The 16,205-nt window shown below is 39.4% G+C and overlaps 1 protein-coding gene across 2 annotated transcripts in view; it reads right to left on the bottom strand.

The window, feature by feature from the left end:
* The window catches only part of LOC6043622 (discoidin domain-containing receptor tyrosine kinase B), a 473,878-nt gene that overhangs the window by 147,984 nt on the left and 309,689 nt on the right, over window positions 1-16,205 (bottom strand). For both annotated transcript variants that reach the window (XM_038257913.1, XM_038257914.1), the window contains exon 6: window positions 15,116-15,295. In XM_038257913.1, coding sequence (XP_038113841.1) covers window positions 15,116-15,295 — 180 coding nt within the window. The remainder of the gene's footprint in view (window positions 1-15,115; window positions 15,296-16,205) is intronic.

Below are 16,205 nucleotides of genomic sequence, written 5' to 3'. Positions count from 1 at the left end.
AGCATAACTTTTAAAGTACTTAACTAAACTTGCTGATTTTAAATAGAAACCTATGGGACCCCAATACGGATCGAATGAGACTAATACGGTCAAAATCATTTCATCCAGTCCGGAGATAATCGAGTGACATTTTTTTTGTCCACCCACCTACACACATCCACACAGACATTTGCTCAGAACATGATTCTGAGTCGATAGGTATACGTGAAGGTGGGTCTACGAGGTCGAATCAAGAAGTTCATTTTTCGAGTGATTTTATAGCCTTTCCTCAGTAAGGTGAGGAAGGCAAAAAATACATAAATATTATTCATCTGCTTTTCATTGCAACGTTCGTGTCTCAACTATCGTGATTTCACAAATATGATGAATGTTTTAAAGTTGTTTTAAAATTGATTTGTTTTATTAATTTATCAATATATTTTTGAAGAGTTGATACAATCTTTGTAAAAGTTTGTAATTCATTTTTAAATTATGTGCAATCTTAATTATAAATAGTTGCTTGAGGATTTGTCAAAAAAAAAATTCCAATTTTAATAATATTTCAGTTAATATTTGATGGAAATATTTTTTTATTTTTTTTTATATTTGATGGAAATATTTTTTTTTATATTTATCCCGATTATATATTTAGTTCCATATTAACAAAAAAAGTTCACGAAATAGACATAAACTTAACCTTAATTTCTAGGAATTAAAAAATTACTTAAAGATGCCATTTTACATGATCATTCAAAATAGGTCCGCGGGCCACAAAAAATGACCTTAAAATCTTCAATTACTTGCAATTCAAAGAAGACAAGAAGACAAGAAGACAAGAAGACAAGAAGACAAAAATTTGATAGTTCTTGTCGAGGTAGGGGGAAGGGATAAAAAATGTTTAAATATTAAAATTTCAAGCAAGAATATCATTTCAACTAAAACGCAACATATTTAAAAAAAAATCTAAACAAGCTAAAAATTATTCTAAACGTAGAGGAAAGCTTTAAAAATTAATTTCAACTGATTCCACTTAAATTTCGATGGAAATTGTGATAGTTTAAAAAAAAAAATTTTGTTGCCCCCTGATTTTTCGAGCCAATTTTGAAGGAAGGGGGAGTGTTAAATAAAATTTGCACCAGCCTAAGACCAATTTCAATTTTGGGAATAGCGTCGAATAAAATATTTTTGAAAGTTTTTCTACTTTTCAATAAAGTTATAAAATTTGTGTAATAATGTTGCTCGGTTATATTTTTTATTAACATTCGAAGAGGAAGAGCAACATTTAAAAACATATTCATTAAAATATCTGGTATAATTTTTAGATACGTGATAATATAATTCACACAATTAATAAAGAGTAAGATGCTCGAAATCAAGTTTCTCCTTCCACTTTCAGTATAAAAAATCGATCGAAACTCCTCGTACAACATCATTCCAGGCAATTGAGCATAGTTTGTCTCACCTTTTCATTTAATCAAACAGGTTATTCAATCTAATGACTTTTTAATACAGGGTGACCTGCCCAGATTAGGGGGGGGGGGGAATGTTTTAAAAACCTATTTCACAAGCCAAATTCTAGTATTTCTAGTTTCTGTGCAAAATATTGACGAATTTGCCGACATTATTATTAAATAACATTACATTTTTAATACATTATTATTATTATTATTATTTTTAATATTGATAGTAATTGATCTGATACTAGCTATAGAAAACTTCATTTTCATATGAAGATAATTTCTGCTTCCAATGTTGGATTCAATATTGAACTAATTCTCTCAAATTAAATGTTGTTGCCCGAAAAAACTCAAAAAAAAATCGATCGTGGGGTCAATTTATCTGGGCACCCTTATGAGCAATAAACGAAAAGAAAAATATATATTTCTGAACAATAAGATTAAACTAGCCAAACAAACACCCCGAACAACCCGACCCCAAACAATATCCGCAAATACCGGATCAATGGAAATTGCAAACGACGACAAATATGTGTTTTTGCCACACAATAACTCATTGTCTTTGGGTTCCACAATCGAACTTCTCTTGTTCAAGAATTCCCCCTCCTTCCCCTTCAGTTCAAACTTGAGATTTTTCCTTTCCAGGAAAACAATTTTCCATCTTTTGTTTCCGACGCTGATTGTTTCAAGTGAAAATACCTCTCCCCCTTTCGCTGCTTTTCCTCCTCACCACCAGATGGCCAACATAAAGACGACACATGCAGTCGTTCTAATTTCTTTTCCTTTTCTCACACACAGTTGTTGCTGTTTTTCTCCAGCATCCAGCAGGAAGGCATGAATTTTGCTAGACTTTCCAAACATCCTTCGAGGTGCGGGGTTGGGGCGGAAAAGTGCATGTGTTTGAAACGTTGAAATATTTATATTAATTACCTCCCACACTTTTTGCCACCCACCGTGCGTCGTTGAACTAAATAAATTTTTCGCCACCCTCCCCAAACCCCAACCCACTGGATTCAGGGGAGCAACCTTTCATTACCAGAAAATAGTGCAATAATTTGAAGTATTTGTTTAATGATACGAGATAAAAGTTTTGCTGCTGACGATGGAATTTGCGGTTTGGCTGCGATGCTTGCGTGTGTGTGTGTGTGTGCGCTGACTACAAAACTAATTTTGAACACTCTTTTTCAACCAGTTACACACACACACATACATGAGCGTATGTGTGCTGCACACAAGTGCCGGAATGCAGAATTTTCCGAATAACGAGCCACGCCGCCGGAAGAAGAAAAACAGAAACAAACTGAGCCGCGGCGGCGGTGGCGGAAAGTTAATTTAGTTGGTGGAAACGAGCGCAAAACTGTAACGAGAGCAACTCGGGGAAAACTGCGAAAACTCTGAGTTTATGTGCAGTTATTACCTACTACCCTCTACAGCTAGTAGTAGTAACTGTGGAAGGGTAGTAAGCATCCTAGCTGCTCCTGGCAGAACCAGAGAGTTGTGAGAAAACTCAAACAGCAACCAGTTGAAGTTGAAGAAACTTTGCTGGTTATGCGTTCTGTTGTTGGCGTTGGTGGTTTGCTGGTAAACTGTGGAAAAGAGTGAAGGTTTGGTGGGAAAATAAGGGAAAATTGAATGTTATTCCAAAGTCTTCACTCTCCGACATAAGTTAAAAAGCAAAAAAGTAGATTTCTGATACAAACAAAAAAAATATCAGAATATTTCATCCTCTCAATTATCTTCTTCTTGTCTGTCTTGTCTGTCTTGTCTGTCTTGTCTGTCTTGTCTGTCTTGTCTGTCTTGTCTGTCTTGTCTGTCTTGTCTGTCTTGTCTGTCTTGTCTGTCTTGTCTGTCTTGTCTGTCTTGTCTGTCTTGTCTGTCTTGTCTGTCTTGTCTGTCTTGTCTGTCTTGTCTGTCTTGTCTGTCTTGTCTGTCTTGTCTGTCTTGTCTGTCTTGTCTGTCTTGTCTGTCTTGTCTGTCTTGTCTGTCTTGTCTGTCTTGTCTGTCTTGTCTGTCTTGTCTGTCTTGTCTGTCTTGTCTGTCTTGTCTGTCTTGTCTGTCTTGTCTGTCTTGTCTGTCTTGTCTGTCTTGTCTGTCTTGTCTGTCTTGTCTGTCTTGTCTGTCTTGTCTGTCTTGTCTGTCTTGTCTGTCTTGTCTGTCTTGTCTGTCTTGTCTGTCTTGTCTGTCTTGTCTGTCTTGTCTGTCTTGTCTGTCTTGTCTGTCTTGTCTGTCTTGTCTGTCTTGTCTGTCTTGTCTGTCTTGTCTGTCTTGTCTGTCTTGTCTGTCTTGTCTGTCTTGTCTGTCTTGTCTGTCTTGTCTGTCTTGTCTGTCTTGTCTGTCTTGTCTGTCTTGTCTGTCTTGTCTGTCTTGTCTGTCTTGTCTGTCTTGTCTGTCTTGTTTGTCTTGTCTGTCGTGTCTGTCTTGTCTGTCTTGTCTTATTTCCGTCTAGTCTTCTTTAAAGATTAGGAGATTTCGAGATAAAATTTGAAAATTTTAAGTTTTGAATATGTGAATTTTTTGAAGATTCGAGTATAAGATTTGAAGATAATGGCAACAAAAAAACGAAACTTAAAAGTTATGAAGCCAATTTCTTTTTTAAAGCCCTACCTTTGACCAATCCCAACCAGACGCAGACAGTAATATCCGGTGCTGGCCATTCTCTCCTCCGTCCAAATTGTCTACCAGGCCACTTTACAAGAGGTTCGTCTTGATAACAACCTCCCCACCATATCGCCATCGCGCGCCACCTATCGGACGTTTTTATGCTTCCCTTCGCCACCGGAAACGTCTCTCGATCCTCGCACATATGGTCCCCCCTGTGAATGGCGGCAAAATGTCCGCCAGACAACTCCATACTTCCGCAGAAGCCATGTGTCATGCGACTTAATTGCCCCAAGGGCTGCACATTTAAGCCGTCTGGAGAGGGGATTTTCGTCTTTTCACGCACGCACGCCACCTTTAACGAGGGGGGGGGGACTCCCATTCAGTAAAAAAATGAGGGAAAATCGTTTTGTCCTGTTTAAGGGGTGGGGGCTTCACAATCGATGCGGAAATGTTTTATTGTGCTGTTGGGCGACCGGCGAAATGAATATTCCATTCCGGCTGCGCTCCCCAACCCGAAATGGGGCAATTTAAATGAACGAGCCCTCCCCAAAGGAGAAGGGAGTCGATTCGTTGAAAGCGAATATATTTACTCCCTCAGTGACTATTCCTTCTTCTTTTTTTGCGGACCATTAGAGGCCCACTGTCACTGGGGAGATTGACAATGGCGACACGTGGATCGGCAAAGTCACGAAAACGCCTGAAATTAGACAGTGTTGCATGCAACGCAAGATTTTGTTGCACGCAACTTATCAGACAATTGTTTACATTTCGTTCAAGAACTGTCAAACTTCCCAAAACAAAAACATCTCCTCCAAGCGACTAAAAGTTTAACCTTAGTTGGGTGGCCGGAACTCGGTTCCGCACCGTAGTCGTCGTCGTCGTCGTTGGCGATAAACGTCGTCTTTGATTCCGGTCCTCGGGTCGGCGGGGACTCACGCAAACGGTCCAAGTCAACGGAAAACGCTGTTGGCAATTTGTTTTGCAAATTCGCAAATCAGCAGGCACGCACAGTTGCCGATTTTGTGTTGTTTTATTTCCGCGCTTGGGTTTGCCTTTCTAGGTTTTGGATTAGACTGTGGGTTCGTGTTTGTTTTGTTTTGCTTTTTTCGTTGGGTTGTGGTTGAACGCCATCGGCTGGTTGGTGATAGTGAAATCTGCTGGTTTGTACAAAAGTGTTGCGTGAGACTCATGTTGCAAATTGGACTGACTTGTTCCGATAGTTTGGACTTTTTGTTTGAATAATTTTATTCGGAGTGGTGTTGGAACCGAACAAGCTTGAAACCTGAATTCTTAGATTTTCGAAGCATCTCTGGATATCGTAGCAAGCCATGAAATCAAAAGCACCCTGGTTGACATTGACAGATTGAACCTATTTGGCTAACTAATCGATGACAGCTTAGACCTCTTGAGTTGCGTCCAAACAACAATGCACTGCCAAGTCTTCACGAACTCCACGAATTCAAAAAAAAGTAAGTTGGTGACCAGTACATTTCTCCACAACAGAAAGCTTCAATTGAAAAATGGAACTAATGTCGAAAGGTTGCGCTGAATCTTTGATCCTCTTCATCAGATCAACCTTGTTCCACTAGATATGTATAGTGATTAGCAATGTGACGGTTTCTTTAAAATTTTCTGAAACAGGACCTGACTAACAGTATCCTTCAACAAGAATATTGCACAGTGGTTTAAAAATCTGACGTCCGTAATTGAACTGTAAGTTGACGAATAAACTGTCAGTTCAAAGCTATTTCTAACGAGCTGAACCTGAGCGATCCCCACAAACTACCGAAATGTCATCAGTCGTTACGTCGCAATCTCCCTTGGGAAAGGTCACTTCTTCATCGCTAGCGCCAAGCGCCAGGTCGTAAGATCACACGAACCCAATTCCGACAGTCTGAACGTAGACGAGGTCAGTCAGCCGAGAACGTCATCCGACGTCGTCGTGGTCAGACGGGATAGTAACAGTCCACATCGTCAGTGGGTTGTGCGGTTTCAATCAGGTTTCACATGGGTTGGGAAGAGGACACTGAGTGCTGATTCCGTCCAGGGTGGGTTGAGATTTGAGATTCCATTTGAAAACCACTGGCTCAAAGTTGGCTACATCGTTGATCCGGGATTCCGGACAGATATAGCTGCCCCTTCCACATGATGATGAGACGATTGTTACCGCAAGAAGTGCCTGACAGGCAAATCCTGTTTGAAAATGCACAACAAGATGGTAAAAATCCTGAACCCAAACCGCATTTTCGTCCTCCTCCCCCCGTAACCTTTGCTTCCTGGCGGTGACACCAGTCCGGTACACCTGTGCCAACAGTGCAACTAGACAGACATGTCCGGACCGAGACGATTTTGACTAGCACTATTGTCGGAAAATGGAAAAATGTGGTTTTGAATTGCAGATCGGCTTGGTTATTTTGAATTCCTTTAATCGAAAATTATTGTCACAATGGCTTGGTTACAACAACAGGCTCCAGACGGCAGTGGTTACACTGGCCAAGGCATGTGGTTCCCACTCCCAATTTCGGAACATCTGACTGCAGATGAAATTTCACAAACTTCCCCAGCATGACACAAGATACCACGTATAACGTGTCTGTGTGTGTGTGTTTGTGTGTGCTATATGCAGATTGAATTAAGCTTTTCTCTAAATCCCTGATCTGGGCGACCGCAGCATCCAGCAGGTCCAAGCAGACGACTCTGTCCCGCACACAGTCTAGGCTAAGTAGATAACAACAACGTCTGCTGCGGATTATGGGCAGCTTTGCCGATGATGGAGAGAGAGATTGCTGTCATGAATGATAAAGAAGCAGCTTCTGGTCGGTCCCCGGAGAGAGCGGATCAACCTGCGACGACGGAATGTGGTGGCGTTGTCGTTGGAAGATTTCTGCCAGCAGTATGTGAGAGGACAATGTATGTTTTTCTTTTATGAGCTCGTTTACATATTCTGATTTGGACGAAGAAGGGAGGGGACCCGGAGCTTCCATATGGTTCAACGTGCCAAAGTTAGTTTGAATTGCTTAAAGTGCTGTGCAATTCTCGCTGGATTGAGGCATTGTTTAGCGATTGACGTGGGCTGTACGCCATATTTAGCATTTTTGAAAAAAATAAAAATAAAAAAGATATGAATTGTATCTCGTGCATCACAAGTACCGACTTCAAGGTAGAGGTACGATAAACAACTATTTTTTGTCTCATAATCGTTAAAAGCAGAATTTAAAAATTAGTGTATTTCACATAAATAATATTAAAATGTTGGTTGCGCAACTGGTTTATGATACGCATTAACTTGTACATTGATTTTTGCCTTCCTCACTGAGGTAAGGCTATAATCCTGCTCTAAAATTGAACTTTTTATTTAAAGCTCGAAAACCCACCATGATGTATACATATCGACTCAGAATCGAAAACTGAACAAATGTCTGTGTGTATGTGTGTGTGTATGTGACCAATAATGTCACGCAGTTTTCTCAGCACTGGCTGAACCGATTTTGACCAAACCAGTTGCATTCGACTTGGTTTAGGGTCCCATACGGTGCTATTGAATTGTTTGAAGTTTCGATAAGTAGTTCAAAAGTTATGTATAAAAATGTGTTTTCGCATATTTTTGGAAGTTGAATAAATGGCAGTAAACTGAACCAAACATCATCATTATATACATCGTTGAATAGGTAATTGAAAGACCTTTCCAACGAGTCCAAAAATTGAAGATCTGGCAACCCTGTCTCGAGTTCTGACCACATTAGTGATATTTATGTACTTTTTGTAGCCGGATCTCACTTAAATGTATGTAAACAATGTCCGGATCCATCATCCAACCCATCGTTGGTTAGGTAATCGAAAGACCTTTCCAACGAGTCTAAAACATTGAAGATCTGGCAACCCTGTCTCGAGTTCTGACCACTTTAGTGATATTTATGTACTTTTTTGTAGCCGGATCTCACTTAAATGTATGTAAACAATGTCCGGATCCATCATCCAACCCATCGTTGGTTAGGTAATCGAAAGACCTTTCCAACGAGTCTAAAACATTGAAGATCTGGCAACCCTGTCTCGAGTTCTGACCACTTTAGTGATATTTATGTACTTTTTTGTAGCCGGATCTCACTTAAATGTATGTAAACAATGTCCGGATCCATCATCCGACCCAGCGTTGGTTAGGTAATCGAAAGACCTTTCCAACGAGTCTAACACATTGAAGATCTGGCAACCCTGTCTCGAGTTCTGACCACTTTAGTGATATTTATGTACTTTTTTGTAGCCGGATCTCACTTAAATGTATGTAAACAATGTCCGGATCCATCATCCGACCCAGCGTTGGTTAGGTAATCGAAAGACCTTTCCAACGAGTCTAAAACATTGAAGATCTGGCAACCCTGTCTCGAGTTCTGACCACATTAGTGATATTTATGTACTTTTTTGTAGCCGGATCTCACTTAAATGTATGTAAACAATGTCCGGATCCATCATCCGACCCAGCGTTGGTTAGGTAATCGAAAGACCTTTCCAAAGAGTCTAAAACATTGAAGATCTGGCAACCCTGTCTCGAGTTCTGACCACTTTAGTGATATTTATGTACTTTTTTGTAGCCGGATCTCACTTAAATGTATGTAAACAATGTCCGGATCCATCATCCGACCCAGCGTTGGTTAGGTAATCGAAAGACCTTTCCAACGAGTCTAAAACATTGAAGATCTGGCAACCCTGTCTCGAGTTCTGACCACTTTAGTGATATTTATGTACTTTTTTGTAGCCGGATCTCACTTAAATGTATGTAAACAATGTCCGGATCCATCATCCGACCCAGCGTTGGTTAGGTAATCGAAAGACCTTTCCAACGAGTCTAAAACATTGAAGATCTGGCAACCCTGTCTCGAGTTCTGACCACTTTAGTGATATTTATGTACTTTTTTGTAGCCGGATCTCACTTAAATGTATGTAAACAATGTCCGGATCCATCATCCGACCCAGCGTTGGTTAGGTAATCGAAAGACCTTTCCAACGAGTCTAAAACATTGAAGATCTGGCAACCCTGTCTCGAGTTCTGACCACTTTAGTGATATTTATGTACTTTTTTGTAGACGGATCTCACTTAAATGTATGTAAACAATGTCCGGATCCATCATCCGACCCAGCGTTGGTTAGGTAATCGAAAGACCTTTCCAACGAGTCTAAAATATTGAAGATCAGGTAACCCTGCCTCAAGCTATGACCACCTAAGATGCCACTTATGAGCCCTTGAGTAATATGTGTGTTTTTTGTATTCCGAAACTTAACGAAATTAGACGAAATTTGTGTCCAAACCCATTTTTGGAAAAAAAGTGAGGAAGGCACCAACCACATAGGTGGATTAAGTTAGTTTTTTAGAATCATCATACCAGAGATTAAATTACAAAAAAATAGGCAAAATGTTCAAAAAGAATGGTTTATTGATTTATTTCTCAACGGGTACTTTTGCCAAAACGAACTTAATACCAAAGCAGAAATTCTGAAAAAATGACTATTATGCTTGCTATAATGTATAGGAGGAGCTTTGACACGAACTGAACCGGATATTTCTGTTATATAAATAATAAAACATTGATTCAAAAAGTCATCATTTGGAAGCAGCCACAAATAACAAATGGAAGAAATGGGAAGGTGAGAAAATATTTTAACGGTACGTTTTTTCTTGATGCTGCGTTTTAACTTTTAGGCAAAGTTTTTTTATAGCCCATCATTCTACCATATGTGTATAGTGAAAACCATTGCGGTGTAGCTTAACTTCGGAAAACACAAAAGATCTAAATCATGGAGAGATCTATAACAAAGTCAGATATTTTTAGAAATCTGATATTTTATCTTGAAATCATACGTCCGTAATTGAAGTGTAAGGTAGTACACCCAAAGAGATTAAGTGCTTTTCGGACTCTGAAAATATTTGTATAATTTTGCATAAATGTCAATGTTTATCTTAATTAAAAGAAATCCAACACAATCATCGAGTTTCAAAAAAAAATTGGAAGATTTTACGCAAATTTTAATAATCGATTTTCCAGAATGTTTTGGCCCATCCAACAAAAATTAAACTCCAATTTCTCAAACCCAACACCAACCTCTTTAAGATATCTATCTTTAATAATGAGACGAACAAACTTCGTTGTCACTTCATCCCAGCATCACCTCGTTCCCTCAGCAATATTCTCCCCGTCCAGGTCAACCGAATCCAATTTGCCAAACCGCGAGCTTGATTGACATGAATTCGTCTCAACGCTGGTTCTTGGCCTCAATCCACCCAGCAGCCGTCTCGTCGAGTCGTTTTTCTGGCACTGGAAAATTCTTTCGGAAAACTCTGAACACGTTGGCACTAGTCAAACATGCCGCTTGGGTTCTCTTCTCGGCATCGTTATAATTGCGTAATTAAATCGCGTTCCCTCTGTTTCTTAACGTGGAGAGAGTGTCACTTGAGGGGGGCTGATTCAACTCAGCGTGACAGAGGTGTTCTGAGGAAAAAGATGCAGCATCTTTGATTATTAGAAAAGATTAACCCTCTAAAGCCTAATTTGTTTTTTCGATTTTTTTTTGTTTTTCCATGTTCAGGACGTCATTTCGAGCAACTTTTGTTCTACGAAAAACTTTTCTTCTCTAGTTTTTTTTTATGTTTCTTGTATTTTAATTTGCAATGTTTGTTTCTTAATAGAATTTGACTTACTCTACCATCTCCTACCATTACCTTTTGCATATCTAGTTACTTTATGTTTTTAAGTCGCTTTTTCAATTTTTTGCTTGTTTTTAACATTTTCTACTACAGAACGATACCATTATCATTTAAACCGTAAAAAAAGCTAAGAAGCATAGTCTGGTAAACTACAAAAATTACTGCATTCAGTTAAGACTCGATTATCCGAAGCCTCAATTATCCGAAGGTTTGTATGAGACTTCTGATAATCGAATCACAAAAAATATTTTTTTTTTCAATTTTTTTATTACCTTGCTTTTATTGTAAAATAAGAATTCAGCAACCCCATTTTAGTCAAATTTGAATAGTTGATTGTCTATTAAATTCAAAAAGGTTATCCTACGCTTATGTAAGCCATTTTTGTGTATATGGAGCCAGTTGCACTCGATAATTACATTTGAGAAGGGCTCCAACCTGCGTTTTTCGTGAGTCTTTTTGTAACATTTTAGGCTATTTTCACAAAAATTTTGAACGAAAAAAAATCGTGGGCTCTTCTTCAAATTTGACATTTAAACTTAAAAATCAATAAATGTCATTAAAATGGTGTGTTTTTTCTTTCAGTGTATTTTTTTCGGAAAGCCCATCAAATTTCCTACAAGTTTGTCTTTGACCACTTTTTGATACGATGCAACGGCTTCGAGATACAGCAATGTTTAAACTACGAAAAACCTTCTCAAATGTCATTATCGGGTGAAACTGGCTCCATATACACAAAAATGGCTTATATATGCCTAGGATAACAGGTCTACAAAGTTTCATTGAAATCGGAGAAGGTCGAGAAAAAAGTACTTAAAAAATTACTATTTGGGCTTGAATTGCTCTGAAACCTTTAGAGTAGTTTATGGTCATACTTGAGTTCAACAATAACAAATAAGACAACAACAAAAAAAACCCAGACCCCAGAAAAAATACATTTTCAAAAACATTTGCAAAGTTACATAAAACAACAAGGCAAGGTTGGGATGTAGAGGGTTAAGTGAGGTGTTGTTGAGGTCACCAAGAAACATTTTTAAACTAACTATCCACTACCTAGTTTTATTGAGGTTTTATGGTAGCATCTTGATTGCTTAATAGTTTTATTTGGGCAATCACCGCAACCAAAAACCAAGAGCTAATTAATAGGTTCTAACAAGGTATTATGCCTCGGACATAAAACCTGGTGAAAATAAAAGCCGACTGGCTTTCAAAAAGGTTTTATGAAAGTTTTAATAAAGGTTAGAAAACCAGATGGCAGTGCCATGCCAAACGGTTTTATCGCATGCTTCATAAAAACTAAGGGTGTTGTAGCTGTCAAGTGCCATTAGGCATGCAGAAAGCTCACTTAAAACCAAAAGCTCCTAAAAGAGCATTTAACGCAGCCAAATAGTCTGATTGAATATGATTGACCGCCATCTTGCCAGAAAAAAATTAGAAAATCTTAAATTTGATTAAAATTCAATGAAAACACACAATTATGATAAATTTCTGACATCGTTAGCATAGCCATTAGGGTGGGTACGGATTTTGTAAAGTTCTCAGATGAAGTTCTGGTGTGGTTTCCGTTGTAAGGTATATTCATAGGGACTCTCACGCCAAATTTCAGCTCATTTGGTTGAAAACTGTCTTGTCTCAAGAGAGTTTAATTTTACATGGGATTTATTATGGGAAATTTTGAATTTTCGTTCATTCGCTCCTACAGGCCTGGGGAAAACATGTAGAAACTTCTAGGATGGCCAGAAATGAGCGGAATCGTCTGGAGAACAACTTTCCCTAAGAGACAAGGTCGATTCGGTCAACCCCCATCGAGCTCAACGGCAATACATCCGGGGTTTTCGGAACCAACGGTTTTCCCCAGAAAAGCATCAAATTTTCCTTAGCATGCTATGAATGCTTGATGAACACCGCAACGCCACATGTCAAACAGCTAAATTTGAGCCACAAATTGCGAGGAATAAGCTTTGAAATTATTTTAATTACCTTCAATATCTATCATATCATCATCGCAATTTTTGACAACCATCTCCATTATTTCATTTGGTAAGACGAACACTTTTTTGCCAGAATAAAATCTGTTTGTCATAAGACGTTTGAAGACGTATGAAATGTGTTATTTTCTTAGCTCCTGACTAGGTTTTTAACAAAGGTTTTATCAAGGTTTTGAGAATGTTGTTAGGATTCAGTTGTAAAGCCTTGAACTCCTATGTAGTTTTTATAAACAGGCCGTAAAAACCTTTTGCGGAGGTCCTTTTAGGTTTTAAGTGGGGTTTATCGAAGTTCTGGGGAGTTTGTTACGACTATGTGGTTTTAATGTTGGTTTTGGCTGATAGGTTTTATAGCGGTTTTGGCAGCTTTGATAAAGCCTAAAATGTTACTTGGGCATTGAGGTCATTGAGGTCATTGCGGTTGTTAAGGTTGTCGAGTTTAGTTTAGTAGTTGAATTTTGTAAGGTTAATGAGGTTATTTAGGTTCTTGAGGTCGTTGGGGTTATTAAGGTTCTTCATGTTCTAAAGGTTTTTGAGGTCATGAGAGTTAAAGAAATTTTTCAGGTTGTTGAGGTTTTTTAGGTTGTTAAAATTATTGAGGTCATTGGGGTTATTGAGGTTTTCAAGGTTGTTGTTGTTCTTTAGGTTGTTGAGGCTTTTAAGGTTATTTAGGTCATTGGGGTTATTAAAGTTTTTAGAGTTGATGATATAATTGAGGTTATTCAGGCTATCGAAAGGTTTATTCAGGTGATTGGGGTTGTTAATGTTTTTGAGTTGTTGAGGATATTGTGGTTGTTGAGGTTATTGAGGTTGTTAGATTGTTGAGTTGTCAAGTTGAAGAGTTGTCAAATTTTTGAGATAATGAGTTGTTGAGTTTATAAGATGAATTTGTTGAGATTGTTGAGATTATTGGGCTTCTTAATGATTTTGAGGTTGTTTTGAAGCTGTCTTTTCTCCACACTTAAACTTATTTGCTTCTCTCAACAGTCCCTATGCTACAGCGCTGCCCCACAAACCCAGTGCCAGAGTGCAGAGACACTAAATCATTCAAAAACAACCCCATCGTTACCCGGTTTTAGGTCGACCTGCTCAGCAAACTCCCCCGAATCTTCCACACTCACCGAGAAAGACGATATTTTGTGTGGTTGGGAAAGAGTAATGATCTCCGATATTAGATTTCTCAGGGATGCCACTGCGTTCGATTCGATTCGGTTCAAGGGGCGATGAAGTCGAAAGGAAAAGTCTTCACTTGGCTCGTTTCGCAAGATTTAGTTCCAAACGTCGCAAATGATGGCGCTATCGATTTTCTGCAAGTGCACAGCCGGACGCTGGAAAAGTTTTCATTCCCCGATATCGGTTTAATGAGCACTAGGCCTCGGGACCGTAATTTGCAAATATTTTGGTCTGGTTCACGCCGGTAGATTCTCAAGATACCAACTTTGGTCCGCAAAATTTCGCCCGCTTGACTGCCAGCAGTGTAAAGAGTCAATATTTTCACGCGCCAAGGCCACCACCTCCACCATCCCGGATCGGATCGGAAAATTGTGCGTTGTCGACGGAAAATGCTGCTTTTCAACCCCCGTGGGCAAAATCCCTAGTCCCGGTTGAAAATCAATAAAGCAAACAACGTTTTATGGGCGGACGCTTTGCACGCGGGCAAACAACGAACCCAAGGTTTTACCCCACTTGCCCGCACCTCCCGTGGGTAGTCCGCAGCACTTAACACCGCGGGAGGCCATCCTTTGGTCCTGGCGAAGGAGAATCGGGTTCACCGCACCACGATGAATAATGTTGATGCCGTTGGGAGAGTGCGGAATTACTTACGCCATGCGGGGGTTGGGAAATCGGTCGATCGAAAGTCGAGCCGGGCCACCTGTTCCCTAAGTGCGGTCTACCGATGAAGATTTCAGCGTGGGTTCTTGCTTGGTGGTGGCGGGTTGATGTCGATAGCGTAAACTTTTTGAATAAGGAATGAGCGGACGAAAACATGATACTTATTGAGGGCAAATTTTGTTTTTTATACCGATTATTTGTGTCTTAAATTTAGCAGCGAAGATCTTTTTTATGGTTAGTATTCTTATTCGCAATTGCTCTGTGTCTTAACCATCCAAGATGATCCGAAGGCATAAATGATCCATCGTAATGTTCCAATATTTTTTACAATCATATGACCCAAATCTCACCTCAATTCTCCCGGGAAATCTTCTACTTCCCCCATGAATGTCACACAATTTATCCCTTTCAGCATCTTTAATACCCCATGATAAATACCCATCGCTGGTCAGCATCCCCCGTTGATCTCCCTCACCGCGGCACGGAAGTAGGAAAAATGGACCAGCTTTCGCCAGTGTAACGGATTGCCCTGCTCACGGTTCGCTACTCGTGGTAGTCGCTGTACTCACCCTTGCCGAAGCCGTGGATATCGATGCGAAAATTATCGGCTCCCTTCTGGCCGTCGACCAGCTGGCCAAGCCCGCCGACCAGCCGGTCGCCCTCCTCCTCGCCGTCGTACGTGCGGTCCGACAGGTCAACCTCCATGCCACGAATCACGCCCTTGGGGATGCTGTACGAGAGTAATCCTTCTGTAACGGGAAAGAGAGAGGGAGAGAACGAAGATATTACACCGTGAAGAAGAGCGCGCAAGATAAGAAACTTTAATATGAAATAAATTATATTTTGCACTTTTTAATAAATCGAGTAGACTCCAGAGAGTGGCAGCAGCCAGCAGCAGGAGCGAAGGATGCAACTTTGGCATGCATGGGTTGGGACTTGGGAAGCAACACTTCATTAAATTTTATCAGTATGCTCCCCGATTTTATGCTACTTCTTTTCGGGTGAGAACGGCAATGGTGGCTTACAAGATTTTATGTGCTACTTTACGGTGTCTAACGGAATATTTCACTAACTTTGAGTGACTCGATTAAATTACAACAGAAGCACCTGTCAGAACAATGAAGCAAATTGATTTTAAAGACAGAAAAATCCAACAAATTAAGAGGACAATAAGAAAACTTTTCAATTATCAGTTGTTTCTTAAACTAAAGAGATAAAATAATTTGGTAAAATCTAATTAATTTAAAGTTGATAACTTAAGCCACTCATGGCTTTGGTATCCCCTACTCCTTACTAAAAATGGGCCACACAAAAGTATCGAAAAAAGCTGTTGTTTTTACAGAATCAACTAAATCCAAAAGATATAAAAAACCAAGAGATCCGTCTTTCAAAAATGCATCTATATCATTAAAACGACGAAAACATGAGACAGTGTTGTCAGATCTTCAAACTTTTGGATTTGTTTGGAAGGGCTTTCAATTACTTATATAACGATTGGTTGAATGATGGATCCGGACATGGTTTCATACAGTTTAGTGAGATTTGGCTTAAAAAAATGCATAAATATCGCTTAAGGTGAAACAGGACGCTAATTATTGGACAACTTATGCTCAACTTAACGTAAAGACTTCCATCATTGTCATGATTTTTCGTTCAAAC

Source organism: Culex quinquefasciatus, chromosome 2 (assembly GCF_015732765.1).
Source record: "Culex quinquefasciatus strain JHB chromosome 2, VPISU_Cqui_1.0_pri_paternal, whole genome shotgun sequence".
NCBI lineage: Eukaryota > Metazoa > Arthropoda > Insecta > Diptera > Culicidae > Culex > Culex quinquefasciatus.
Note: the sequence above shows the minus strand (reverse complement) of the source record. Positions and strands in the feature narration are given on the sequence as shown.